The following is a 13,008-nucleotide window of genomic DNA, read 5'->3' as shown; positions in this document are numbered from 1 at the left end:
AGAAAAGGAGATGCTACACAATGGTAAACATGCCCCGTCCCAACTATTTTGAGACCTGTAGCAGAAATCAAAATTGAAATGAGCTCATTTTGTGCATAAAATTGTAAACTTTCTCAGTTTAAACATTTGCTATGTTATCTATGTTCTATTGTAAATAAAATATTGGCTCATGTGATTTGAAAGTATTTTAGTTTTCATTTTATTAAAATTTAAAAAACGTCCCAACTTTTCCGGAATTCGGGTTGTATATATATATATATATATATATATATGTGTGTGTGTGTGTGTGTGTGTGTATATATATATATATATATATATATATATATGTGTGTGTGTGTGTGTGTGTGTGTGTATATATATATGTGTGTGTGTGTGTGTGTGTGTGTGTATGTGTGTATATATATATATATATATATATATATATATGTGTGTGTGTGTGTGTGTGTGTGTATATGTATATATATATATATATATATATATATATGTGTGTGTGTGTGTATATGTATATATATATATATATATATATATATATTTATATATAAATAAATATATATATATGAGTGTGTGTGTGTGTATATATATATATATATATATATATATATATATATATATATATATATGTGTGTGTGTGTGTGTGTGTTTTCTATATTAAACAACACCCTAAAGGGCAGTTAATAATGATCATATGTAACATGAATCTTTATTTAAACTCAAATGTGTAATTAATGCAGATAGAGCACAGCAAAATCTACGGCCCCCCCATTTGGCCACTGGTTGTTGTTAATGTGGACAATGCAGACCTCATAGAACAGGTTCTACGGCAAGAGGGTCGCCATCCCATCCGTACTGACATGCCCCACTGAAGAGGCTACCGAAAACTCTGTAATCATTCTTATGGACCCCTCACAGAGTGAGTAACACTGGAGACCCCAGTATCATTGGCAAAGCATTCCTCTGTTATTTAAATGCATTTATTTCACTCATATTGTGCTGCTGCATAAGTATACAAAAAAACGTGCAGATGTTATGAAACCACAAATGTAGTGCACGTCTGAACATGCATTGAGTAACTAGGAGCTTGCAACTGATTGCTTAGTGTTATGGCCCTATAGGTGTGCCTGTATGTTTCACCCTCTCTCTCTGTTCATCTCTTATGCTCACTTAGAAATTGAGTAATGTACAAAATGAAAACATGACTGAAGACACACATTATTGTGTCCGTTGAACAGTAAACCAAAACCTAATGGAATTTGTATGCTAAACCCATTTTAGTGGGAATAAATAGGGAATTGTTTTTGAGATCTTACAGTGAACAATGAAATTACATTGAAATCTGTGTGAAGGATGACAACCGAAGGAGACGATAAGATAAATGCAAGTGTTAGTGGGAAAACTGGATTTGAGGAACCACAACAACCTCCAAACATATATGAAAAAACGAGGGCTTACTCAATCAGTGTTCAGAGGTCATCTATAAACTGACCATGAGAGCAATGTTCGGAACATATTTCAAATATAAAATGTCCACTATTTTGTTAGCAAATTATCATGCAAAGATGTATGAGAAAGTTGTTATGCTGAAAGAAATGACAGTACTCATTATGTATTTATTGTCCCGTTTCAGAATGGGAGCGGAGTGGCAGCGCATTAGAAGCATCCTGAATCCTCGCATGCTAAAGCCCAAACATGTGTCCTCCTACACCAGTGCCATTAATGGTGTGGTGAGCGACTTTATTGAGAAGGTGGCAAAGCTTAGGACAACAAAAGGCAACGACCTTATGGTGTATGATGTGGCAGGAGAACTCTACAAGTTTGCCTTTGAAGGTAGGCTATAACATATTGAGAAATTTCAAGGTCAAGATATTGAATTATGCCATAGAGTCATTCCCAGGCAGACGTATTAGCAGTTTTAATGAATCAGGTGAGTACAAAGGGTCAATGCCACACATTCATGCATTAGATAAGAGAGGCCATCCTATAAAGAGCATTGGCCTTGACAAGTTCATAGCTTCAAGTCATCTGCAGTTGACTTTATTTAAACTAGTCTACCTTTCAAATAGATCAGGGTTATAAAAATACATGGAAACCAATTACCGTATTTTCCGGACTATAAGTCGCACTTTTTTTCATAGTTTGGCTGGTCCTGCGACTTATAGTCAGGTGCGACTTATTTATCAAAATTAATTTGACATGAACCCAGAGAAATGAACCAAGAGAAAACATTACCGTCTACAGCCGCGAGAGGGCGCTGTATACTGCCAGAGATGCTGCTCAGTGCTCCTGTAGCCTACAGTGAGCAGCATAGAGCGCCCTCTCGTGGCTTGGGACGGTAATGTTTTCTCTTGGTTCTTGGTTCTAAATGAATGCGACTTATAGTCCAGTGCGACTTATATATGTTTTTTTCCTCATCATGACATATTTTTGGACTGATGCGACTTATAGTCCGAAAAATACGGTATGCTCTAATATTTAGAGCCTTAAAGATAAAATTGTGTACTAATATTATTTCATTATTTTGTTCCTGTGTATGTTTATTATTGCACACACATACGCTATAATTTATATTTATATATCAAGATCCGCCCTGAGTACCTCAAGTCTCTGGATGTTGTGGGGCTGTCTTGGCTGACACGCCTCTGCAGCATCGCGTGGCAGTCGGGGACGGTGCCTCTGGGATGGCAGACCGGGGTGGTGGTCCCTCTTTTTAAGAAGGGGGACCGGAGGGTGTGTTCCAACTACAGGGGGATCACACTTCTCAGCCTCCCTGGGAAAGTCTATGCCAGGGTACTGGAGAGGAGAATCCGGCCGATAGTAGAACCTCGGATTCAGGAGGAACAGTGTGGTTTTCGTCCAGGCCGTGGAACACTGGACCAGCTCTATACCCTCTACAGGGTGCTGGAGGGTTCATGGGAGTATGCCCAACCAGTCCACATGTGCTTTGTGGATTTGGAGAAGGCATTCGACTGTGTCCCTCGCGGCGGCCTGTGGAGGGTTCTCCGGGAGTATGGGGTCCGGGGCCCTTTGATAAGGGCTATCCGGTCCCTGTACGAACGAAGCAGGAGCTTGGTTCGTATTGCCAGCTGTAAGTCAGACTTGTTCCCGGTGCGTGTTGGACTCCGGCAGGGCTGCCCTTTGTCGCCGGTTCTGTTCATGATTTTTATGGACAGAATTTCTAGGCGCAGCCAGGGGCCGGAGGGGGTCAGGTTTGGTGACAACACGATTTCGTCTCTGCTCTTTGCGGATGATGTTGTCGTGTTGGCCTCATCAGGCCAGGACCTTCAGCATGCACTGGGACGGTTTGCAGCCGAGTGTGAAGCGGCTGGGATGAGAATCAGCACCTCCAAATCCGAGGCCATGGTCCTCAGTCGGAAAAGGGTGGCTTGCCCACTTCAGGTTGGTGGAGAGTTCCTGCCTCAAGTGGAGGAGTTTAAGTATCTTGGGGTCTTGTTCACGAGTGAGGGAAGGATGGAACGGGAGATTGACAGACGGATCGGTGCAGCTTCTGCAGTAATGCGGTCGATGTACCGGTCTGTCGTGGTGAAGAAAGAGCTGAGCCGCAAGGCGAAGCTCTCGATTTACCGGTCAATCTACGTTCCTACTCTCACCTATGGTCATGAGCTTTGGGTCATGACCGAAAGGACAAGTTCCCGGATACAGGCGGCCGAAATGTGCTTTCTCCGCAGGGTGGCTGGGCGATCCCTTAGAGATAGGGTGAGAAGCTCAGTCACCCGGGAGGAGCTCAGAGTAGAGCCGCTGCTCCTCCACATCGAGAGGGGTCAGCTGAGGTGGCTCGGGCATCTGTTCCGGATGCCTCCTGGACGCCTTCCCGGGAAGGTGTTCCGGGCACATCCCACTGGGAGGAGACCCCGGGGGAGACCTAGGACACGCTGGAGAGACTATGTCTCCCGGCTGGCCTGGGAACGCCTCGGTGTCCCCCCAGAAGAGCTGAAGGAAGTGTCTAGGGAGAGGGAAGTCTGGGGTTCTCTGCTTAGACTGCTGCCCCCGCGACCCGGCCCCGGATAAGCGGTAGAAGATGGATGGATGGATGGATATATATATATATATATATATATATATATATATATATATATATATATATTGTCTTTCCTTCATTAGGAATATGCTCAGTGTTGTTTGAAACTCGTATGGGGTGTCTGAATGAGGTGGTTCCTGAGAAGTTTATCTTCTCTGTTGGGGAAATGTTTCGTCTTTCTCCCATTGTGATCCTGTTCCCTAAATCTCTCTGGCCCTACATGTCTTTTTGGAAGCATTTTGTGGCTGTTTGGGACCATTTGTTCAAAGTTAGTGAGTCTATTACTATTATTGTCATGTTTAAAAGATAATGTTTTAAAAATAAAATATATAAAATTATTATGAATTTTTTTTTCATTGTTGCCATGCTTATTTGCACAAGTTTGGGATTGGTAAGTTTTTATTTTATTTTATTTTTTATAAAGTAAATTAATATTTTTATTCAGCAAAGATACATTATACTGATCAAAAGTGACAGTAAAGACATGTATAATGTTGCAAAAGATTTCTATTTCAAATAAATGCTGTTTCTTTTTAACTTTCTATTTATCAAAGAAATCTGAAAAAAAAAAACTTATTGATACATTCCACAAAAATATTAATTAGCACAAATGTTTTCAACATTGAGGATATTAGTAAGAAATGTTTCTTGAGCCCTAAATTCAGCTTTGCCAACACAGGAATAAATTACATTTTTAAAAAATATATTTTAATATATTGATATATTAAAATATGAAAAAATTGTAATTAACATTAATAATTATATAAATATAAATAAGCATAATCTAAAATATTATATATATATTTAATATTATTTATGTTACAGTTTTAACTGCATTTTATATCAAATAAATGCAGTCTGTGAGAATAAGAGACTAGACATTAAAGGATCCCCCAAACATTTGTACAATAGTGTAAGTGTCTCTAGTTAAGATATACTCAATAGGTCACAGAATGCCAGTCATCTTCAAATATGCAGTTTTTTTGGACAGAGGATGAACTAATGCAGAAGAAGATGGCAGAGATTCAGGAAAGGGTGAAACATGGGCAGCCAGTCGAGGGCGAGTATCTCACACACCTCCTGATCAGTGAACAGATGTCCTTCACTGAGGTTTTAGGAAGCATCAATGAGCTTCTGCTGGCAGGAGTCAATATGTAAGTATCTTCACTCTTTACGGAGGCAATGCATTACTAATCTTACCATTTACAACAAATGAGCAATAAATAAGCATCAGTAGTATTTGCAATGTATTTGAGATTCTACTTTCTTGATATATGATCATTTTAGACATCAAACACTATTTCCTGGGCGCTTTATCACTTGGCACGAGAGCCAGAGATCCAGCAGAAGCTGTATGAGGAGATTACCAGTGTCTGCCCGGGTGACAGTGTGCCCTGCAGTTGAAGACATTATGAGGATGCCAAGGCCATCATTAGAGAGACTCTTCGGTATAGTATCTCTCAGTTATACTGTTATTAACATATTTAAAGGGATAGTTAACCCAAAGAATTGCTTAAAATTGTTGCTTAAAAGGTACTCACCCTCAGGCTGTCGAAGATGTAGATGAGTTTGTTTTTTCTTTAGAACAGGTTTTGGATCATCTGTAGTGAATGGGTGCCGTCAGAATGAGAGTCCAAACAGCTGATAAAAGCATCACAAGTAATCAACACAGCTCTAGTCAATCAGTGGAGAAATTGAAGAAATTAGTATAATGATTAAAAGACTCATATTTTAGTTGGAAGCAATGGATTGAAAATAAAAATGTCTTAACAATGTATTTGCTTATTACAAACATTTCACTTCATATAACATTAATTCATGGGCAGGAGTCAATTTGTGGATTATTGTGATGTTTTTATCAGTTGTTTGGACTCTCATTCTGATGGCACCCATTCACTGCATTCACTGTGAGCAAGTGATGCGGTGCTAATTTTCTCAAAATACTACTGTATGTTCTGATGAAGAAACAAACTCATCTACAGTTTGGATGGCCTGAGGGCGAGTACATTACTATTTCATTAAAAGCATGTCAAAGTAATGAAAACATTGTTGTGTTAGCTTGCTAATGAATCCTCCAAACGTGTTCTCTCAGTTTATATCCTGTGGTTCCTGGGAATGCTCGTGTCGTTGCTGAAAGAGAAATAGTGGTGGGTGGCCACCTCTTCCCTAAAAATGTAAGCTGAAGTCTCTAAAAACAAATACAGCTGGAATCTGATGTACATTCAATTTGGTACCAGTAAATAGATGTCCAAACTGATCAGCACGGTTTATTCTGTGTTTTCCAGACTCTTTTCCACCTCCTACGATGAAAAGGTGTTTCCCAATCCTTCTGCCTTCCTCCCTCAGCTCTGGATCCGGGGGGAGAAGCAGTTAAACCAGCATCCCTTCGCGTCTGTGCCATTTGGCTTTGGCATCCGCGCCTGCCTGGGCCGCAGAGTGGCTGAACTGGAGATGTACCATCTCTTGTCCCGGGTAAGAACACATTTCACAGATGTTTCTGTTACAAAATGAAAAGAAGTTCTTGTACCTCACAGAGTTTTGCTTCTATAAACTATAGAGTGAGGCTCAGAAGTCTGAGGCCACATTGAAAATCTGGATTCAGGTTCTGATTTTAAATATTTTAATGAGTTTAAATAGTATAAAACCCATGTATGTCAGCAGTGATTTTCCTGACCCAGTTTAGCTGTGTCTCTTTTGGATCCTTGCCTAATCTTCAGTCCTTCACCTTTGGTCCAACCTCCTCTACTATTACAGAGATAATCCTGCTTATCAATGAGTAACTAAGATTCATGTATTCAGCATGTTTCCTGTGATTAACATTAGACTTGAATAAACCGTGCATGTTAAGGTCAATATGACTTCATTTCTTTTTTTTTTACTTTTTGCAGTTAATTAAACATTATGAAGTGCGTCCAGACCCTTCAGGAAGGACTGTGAAGCCGATCACACGAAATCTGCTGGTCCCGGCCACATCCATTGACCTGCAGTTTTTTGAGCAAGAGGAGCCAGTCAAAACAAATGCTTCTGTATAAATAACTGTGCACTTTTCAAAGCAGTTTGCTTTTAGATTATGTTTACTTGACTGTTGCCTTTTTAATGGCATTTTAATTTAAAATAACACTTATTTTACTGTTGTTATACGGTATACTGTAAATGTACTCATTTTTGACATTACATTGTAAAAATAGTTGTTTTAATGCATGCATTTAATGCTCTAACACCTGTCCACAGTTTCCAAGAAAACCTTCTCTCTAGTTTAGTTTCAGTCTGAAGCAAACTCCAATGATGCTCCCATGTGGGTGAGAATTGTAAATGCAGTAAATTGAAATATTCCAGCTTTTACTCATTTCTGTTTTTGTTCCACTTCTATGTCAACAAAAAATTTGAGTTTGACACTTTAGGCCTAGGCATTGCACAGGTCTAAGAGCTGATTCATTTAATGTCATAAAAACGATCTAGAAGAAAGTTGATATGGAATGTGTCAGTGAATGTGCATGATTTTTTAAATGTTTCCATTTTTTTCTATCCCTACCTTTAAAATAAATTCACCATGAAATAGATTTTGCAAGCCCATCACCCATTTGCATTCTCCTTCTCTCTAAAAGTTTATTCTGCAGATGATTTGCCTTTTGATTTCTTAATCTTTCAGTAAAATACATTTTTTTAGCACACAGTGTCTGTTTTCATATTTTCCAAATTTACCTGATTTACCAATTATATCCAGCAGATGGTAGTGTTGCATCAAACTTAATGCACTAGAAAGTTGCCAGTGTGAACTAAGGACGTTTCGGGTAGCTTACATTTAAATAAACAAATCACAATCCGTGATACATTAATACATCTATCAGTATAGCCATTATTATACTCCTGCTTTCGTTAGCAAACATAAGGTTCCCATTGATTTTCATATTTATAGTTCCATACTATGAAAGTGAATGGCTAGTAGTAACCGTTTGGTCACCAAAATTCAATAAAATATCTTCTTTTGTGGAAAAACGTTTGGAATAACTTGAGGGTGAGTGAATGATGACAGAATTTTCATCTTTGGGTGAACTATCCCAAAAGAATACAGGCAAACTCTAAAATCCTCATACTAGAAAGTTTTTATGCTATATGGTGTTTGGGATGTATTTGTATATAATGATGTGAGTTAACAACAGTTTTCGACAGTTATGCTCGTATTAATTATCGTATTAATTAATATCTCATAGAAAAAAAATACCCACAATGTATTATATATGACATTATTTGACACTTTTTTGGCGCTGTCGGGTCTGATTGTACAGGACTAAGGTTAGCAGCACGGACCATGTTTTGATACAAGTTAGTTACATCCATAAACTGGGGATAGTTGCAAAGAAATATTATAACAAAACAAAATCCAGAGGAAATTCTTCTTTGGACAGCTTCTACAAAGTTATAAGTGCTCATTTGGCAGTACATAGGAACATTTTCCCTGCTTTAGGTGTTTTATTATGTTCTGAGGTGCTTTGAAATGGGGAGAACCGACTGCATCATCATTAATGACTGACATCATCAGACACTGACTCAGTCGTACATACTGTGATTCTAGAGAAGTGCAAAATATTTCCCTTCAGTTCATGTCCCATGAATTTTAGAAAGAATCCTGATAGGAGAAGGAATGCATGCAGATGAAATGGCTTCTAAAATCACATGACTGTGCAGGTTTTTGCCTTGGTCTTGTGTAGACGTGACACTGAGTCTAGCTCAGACCTGTTAGATACATGTGTCGTTCTCTTGGTGGCTCTGCTGGACTTAATGCGCTTCGCATTCTTGTTGTTTTTACTGATGCATGCCAGTGTGGCTATGTGAAAAATGTCCTTCACACTGTTCTCCGACTGCTGCGCTGAGCACTCGATGTAAGGGGCCGAGATCAGTTTGGCCATGTTTGAACCCTGAAACAAATAGTCAAAAATGACTATATACTTAAATACTTAAAGTCTGCCGTGTGTTACTGCAGGCGATCTGCTACAGTAATCAATGTTAGATTCAATGTACAGTTTAAGAGGTCCTTTGTTAAAGATACTTTAGCATTTACTAATACTATGACACTTCAAATACTATGCTAAGGATCTAATTGCAATATTTTCTAGTACAAGGTTTTGAAATTATATGTTGCATCTGTTCTTTTTCTTTCATTAAAGGTATAAAATATTCTTTACTCACCTGGTCATATGATGAAGGAATGTCATTGGACAGCTGCACAAATGTAGCCAGGTCTGCACGCAGGTCTGACTTGCATCCAACCAAAAGTACTTTAGTATTGGGACAGAATTCTTCGATTTCTCCCTTCCACTACAGGATTTAAAACGTAGTGTCAGATTGATGACTATTATAAAAGCATATGTACTTTACAAAATTCTGATATTACTTTTTACTATTATATATACAGTATATATATATATATATATAAAATAAAGCAAATTATAAAGTATAAATATTATTTTTTTAATTGAAATTTAGAAATGTTGCCTTGGCAACTAAGTTTATAGAATTATATAGTTTAAGAAGTAGTATTAAATTAAAAACAGAAAATCTAAAATTTTTAAAAAAATAATATGTCTGAATATTCAGTATATTGCAATTTTATTCAAAGAAATGATATAATATCAGTAATACTAAGTGTTTTTTTCTGTATAATACTGGATTGAGCTGTTTATTTGGAAAATGACAGGCCCCACAAATTCCTTTCTCCATTGTTTATATGATATCCAGTGATTCTAAACCATGTTTGTTATCTCAGCAGTATCATGATTGTTCTTCATGAGTCCGTGACATGACCAGATACTAACACACATTTATTTTCCCTTCTAGCCAGTGGAGAACCCTAGCATACAGTATAGTGACTGCAGTCCTAGAATCACTCCAGGTGACATCAGCTTTGAGTCGACACAGATCACTATAGTCAGTGCGAACACCAAAGCACCCCAAAACAGCTAATTCTTGCTCTCTCAAAAACTCTCGTCTACCAATGACATCAGAGTTTACAAAGCATTCAGCGGCACAGAGGCTCTCTGATTCTGAGACCCAACGTAAACAAGCTCTTACTGGATGTCGTTCTCCCCCTCATGTGATAGTCAAAGGATCAAAGCCCTCCCACACATTCACTGGACTCTTCTCTCAGATGTCTGGACATTTGTTCTCATTGCTACAAAGACAGGGCTTGTGACAATATCCCAACCACAATTCAGAGCTACAACAGTTTATAAACATTCAGCACTGATGAACAAATGTCTTTAAAATCAGCTTACCTTCCTAAGCACATTCTCCAGAGTCTCCGGCCGACCGATATCAAAACAGATGAGAACTGCATCAGCGTCTGGGTAAGAGAGGGGGCGCACGTTGTCATAGTACTGAGACCCTGCAAAAAGACACAAAAACACTAATAAATAAATTATTACTTAACATAAACTAATAAATGTGTGCAATAACAGTACAATGGAACAATCGGCTAAGTTAAACAGCGTGTTAGTGTGATATATTTATGCAGCTGAATTGTTTAAGGTATATTGCTTTTAGGTTTATTCCACTTTGTTGAACCATGGCAATTAACTCTTATTGAAACTCACAATCTAATTAATTGTGATTTTATTTTGAGTTTTAAAAAATGTTTTGTGCTTTTGTCATTTTAGTTATTTGTTTATATTTCTGTTTAGCTTTAATCTGTTAAAGCTAGATTAAAGCTTAACAGATTAATTTTATTTAAGCTTGATTTCAATTACCAAAATAATTTTAGGTTTAAATTTTTTTTTATAAAACTAAAATCATAAATTAAAGCTTCTGGGAGACATGGCTACTCAGTGCAGTGTGTCAGAAATGGAAAGTCATCAGTGAGGAGTACTTTTTTTCTCTCTTTTCTTTTATGTCCATTTATAGCATGAATTTTGTAGAAACACTACTGTTGTTTGACAGTAAAAATCTTTGAATAAAGTCTAATAATTAAAAGTGAAAAGTAAATAATATTTTTCTTATCTATTTATTTATTGAAAGTGTCACTGTGAGTGACTGACACTGGTTGATTTTCTGTGGGGGTCCCTGTGCAAGTCACTGTCCCGCTATAGGAAGACAGCACGTTCTCATGATTCAAGCCCAGTAAATTAGGTTACAGTGCTATTCTGGGAGGAGTGTTGAATCTGCTCTAGAAAGTTTGTAGGGCTTGAAATGAGTTCAAACTTCAGATCATTAGCCATCATTACTGAAATATTTAAAGGTCTCATTTTGAAATGTCTGGCGATTTCTGATAAAAGGATGGCGAGCAGCTTCATGGGTTGCTTACAAAAACGTAGATGAGGAGGCAAAAGATGATAACTAAATTCAGATTACATATATAAACAGATTTCACAATATACAAACAACTATGTTGTAAGAAATCGTGCTACAATCACATACTACCTACATATCTGTAGTTTATTTTGAGAATAGTATTACCTAACATTAACAACATTCATCTGAGTCATTCTAGAAGTGTGGGAGACAAGAGTGAGTCTGCTGTGAAAACATCATGGACAATCCACGGTGAGTCTAAATCATTACTATACCCTCTAAAATCCTTAGAAACATTGATTTTGATAAGGAAAACCTGAACCCAAGTCGAAACTAAAACCTTCATTTTTGTAGCTATGTTAATAAAATATGAAAATTGTCCATTAACACTCACTTTTAAATGTTTCCTCCTTCGCTTAACTGCTCAGTCTTCTTCAACCTCATCATCCCACATATGCACGATTTGTACTTATGAATTTCATTCGCCTACAGATGAATCATATAACTCTAACAAAAATCTCTGTGGTCCTCACCCAGTCCCAGTCCACCAGAAATGGGAGGAGGTTCATGGCCTTTAGAAAACTCCATCACATAGCCCACAAAGCCTAAAACCTCAAAAAATGCATTACAGTTTCTATAACGACTAAGAAATACACAGGCCTATGTGAATGTGTGTGGAGGCATACGATGGAAGCTTGGATAAAAATCTCTAATTTAATGTCCTCAGAGACATCAAATTAGCTCCATCAAATGTCATTTCCCGCTCTTACCTGAAGTATCCCAAAGACTGAGCTCAACTCTCAATGTGTCCACCTCAAAACTGGCTGTGTAGTTCTCAAACACTGTAGGAACATAGTTCTGTGAGAGAAAAAGCAAAAGTTAAGTTAGAGTAAAAACATAACGTAAGTTTTGCACCAATGACATTAAAAATCGAATTCATGTTCATAGGCTTTTCTCTACGAACCTCTGGAAAGGAGTCTTTGGCAAAAACATTCAACAAAGACGTCTTCCCACACTGAGTGTCCCCGACCACAACTATTTTACATTTCAGATCGTGATGGTGATCCATCATGGACTAACTGAACCTCATCTTCATTCACTGTCGCTGAACATCAACCGGTTGACCTCGAGTCTGCAGTCGGTCCATGTTATAGTATGACAGAAATAGTCCACTTCTCTCTGTTCAAAGTACTCTGGTTGTCCTCAGTGCTCTTCAGGTTGTGATAAAGGTGAGTTATGTGTAAAGCTGAACCTCGGCTCTCAGTACAGGCGTGAGGCGCATCCTCTGTCCGCTGCTCTGAGAAGTAAAGCGCTTCACGCGTCGATCTGGACTCTGTGAAACATTCACATACTTGAGTGATGAGCGCAGCGCGAGACCGCCCCTCGCGTCAGCTCACATTCCAGCGCGCTCCAACGCGAGAAAGAGAAAGAGAAAGAGACAAACTCTGCCATAGAGATGTGATTTTGTGTACGATACAATTAAAAATAACTGTCTGCACTTGGATATATTTCAAGAACTGTAATTTATTCTCGTGTTGACAAAGTTACATTTTAACAGCCTACTCCAGTCTGCAGTTTCATATGATGTTTCATAAATTATCTAATATGCTGATTTTCTTGCAGAAAAGAAATATTTTTTCTCATTATCAATAATGAAAACAGTTGTGCTGCTTCATATTTTTGTTTATTTA

General features: G+C 38.0%; 1 protein-coding gene and 1 pseudogene across 1 annotated transcript; one reads left to right on the top strand and one right to left on the bottom strand.

Moving 5' to 3' along the window:
- The first annotated feature begins 725 nt into the window (after positions 1 to 725).
- LOC132094724 (sterol 26-hydroxylase, mitochondrial-like) lies at positions 726 to 7,230 on the top strand (annotated as a pseudogene).
- Positions 7,231 to 8,214: 984 nt separating this feature from the next.
- Positions 8,215 to 12,657, bottom strand: LOC132095213 (rho-related GTP-binding protein RhoE-like). Its single transcript, XM_059500019.1, has 5 exons — positions 12,282 to 12,657; positions 12,088 to 12,175; positions 10,306 to 10,415; positions 9,221 to 9,349; positions 8,215 to 8,949 (listed from the first exon to the last, which is right to left on the bottom strand). Exons 1-5 carry the CDS (start codon positions 12,387 to 12,389, stop codon positions 8,704 to 8,706), a joined length of 681 nt encoding a protein of 226 aa, XP_059356002.1. The 5' UTR covers positions 12,390 to 12,657; the 3' UTR covers positions 8,215 to 8,703.
- Positions 12,658 to 13,008: the final 351 nt, after the last annotated feature.

Source organism: Carassius carassius, chromosome 19, assembly GCF_963082965.1.
Source record: "Carassius carassius chromosome 19, fCarCar2.1, whole genome shotgun sequence".
NCBI lineage: Eukaryota > Metazoa > Chordata > Actinopteri > Cypriniformes > Cyprinidae > Carassius > Carassius carassius.
This window is presented reverse-complemented; position numbering and strand designations above follow the sequence as displayed.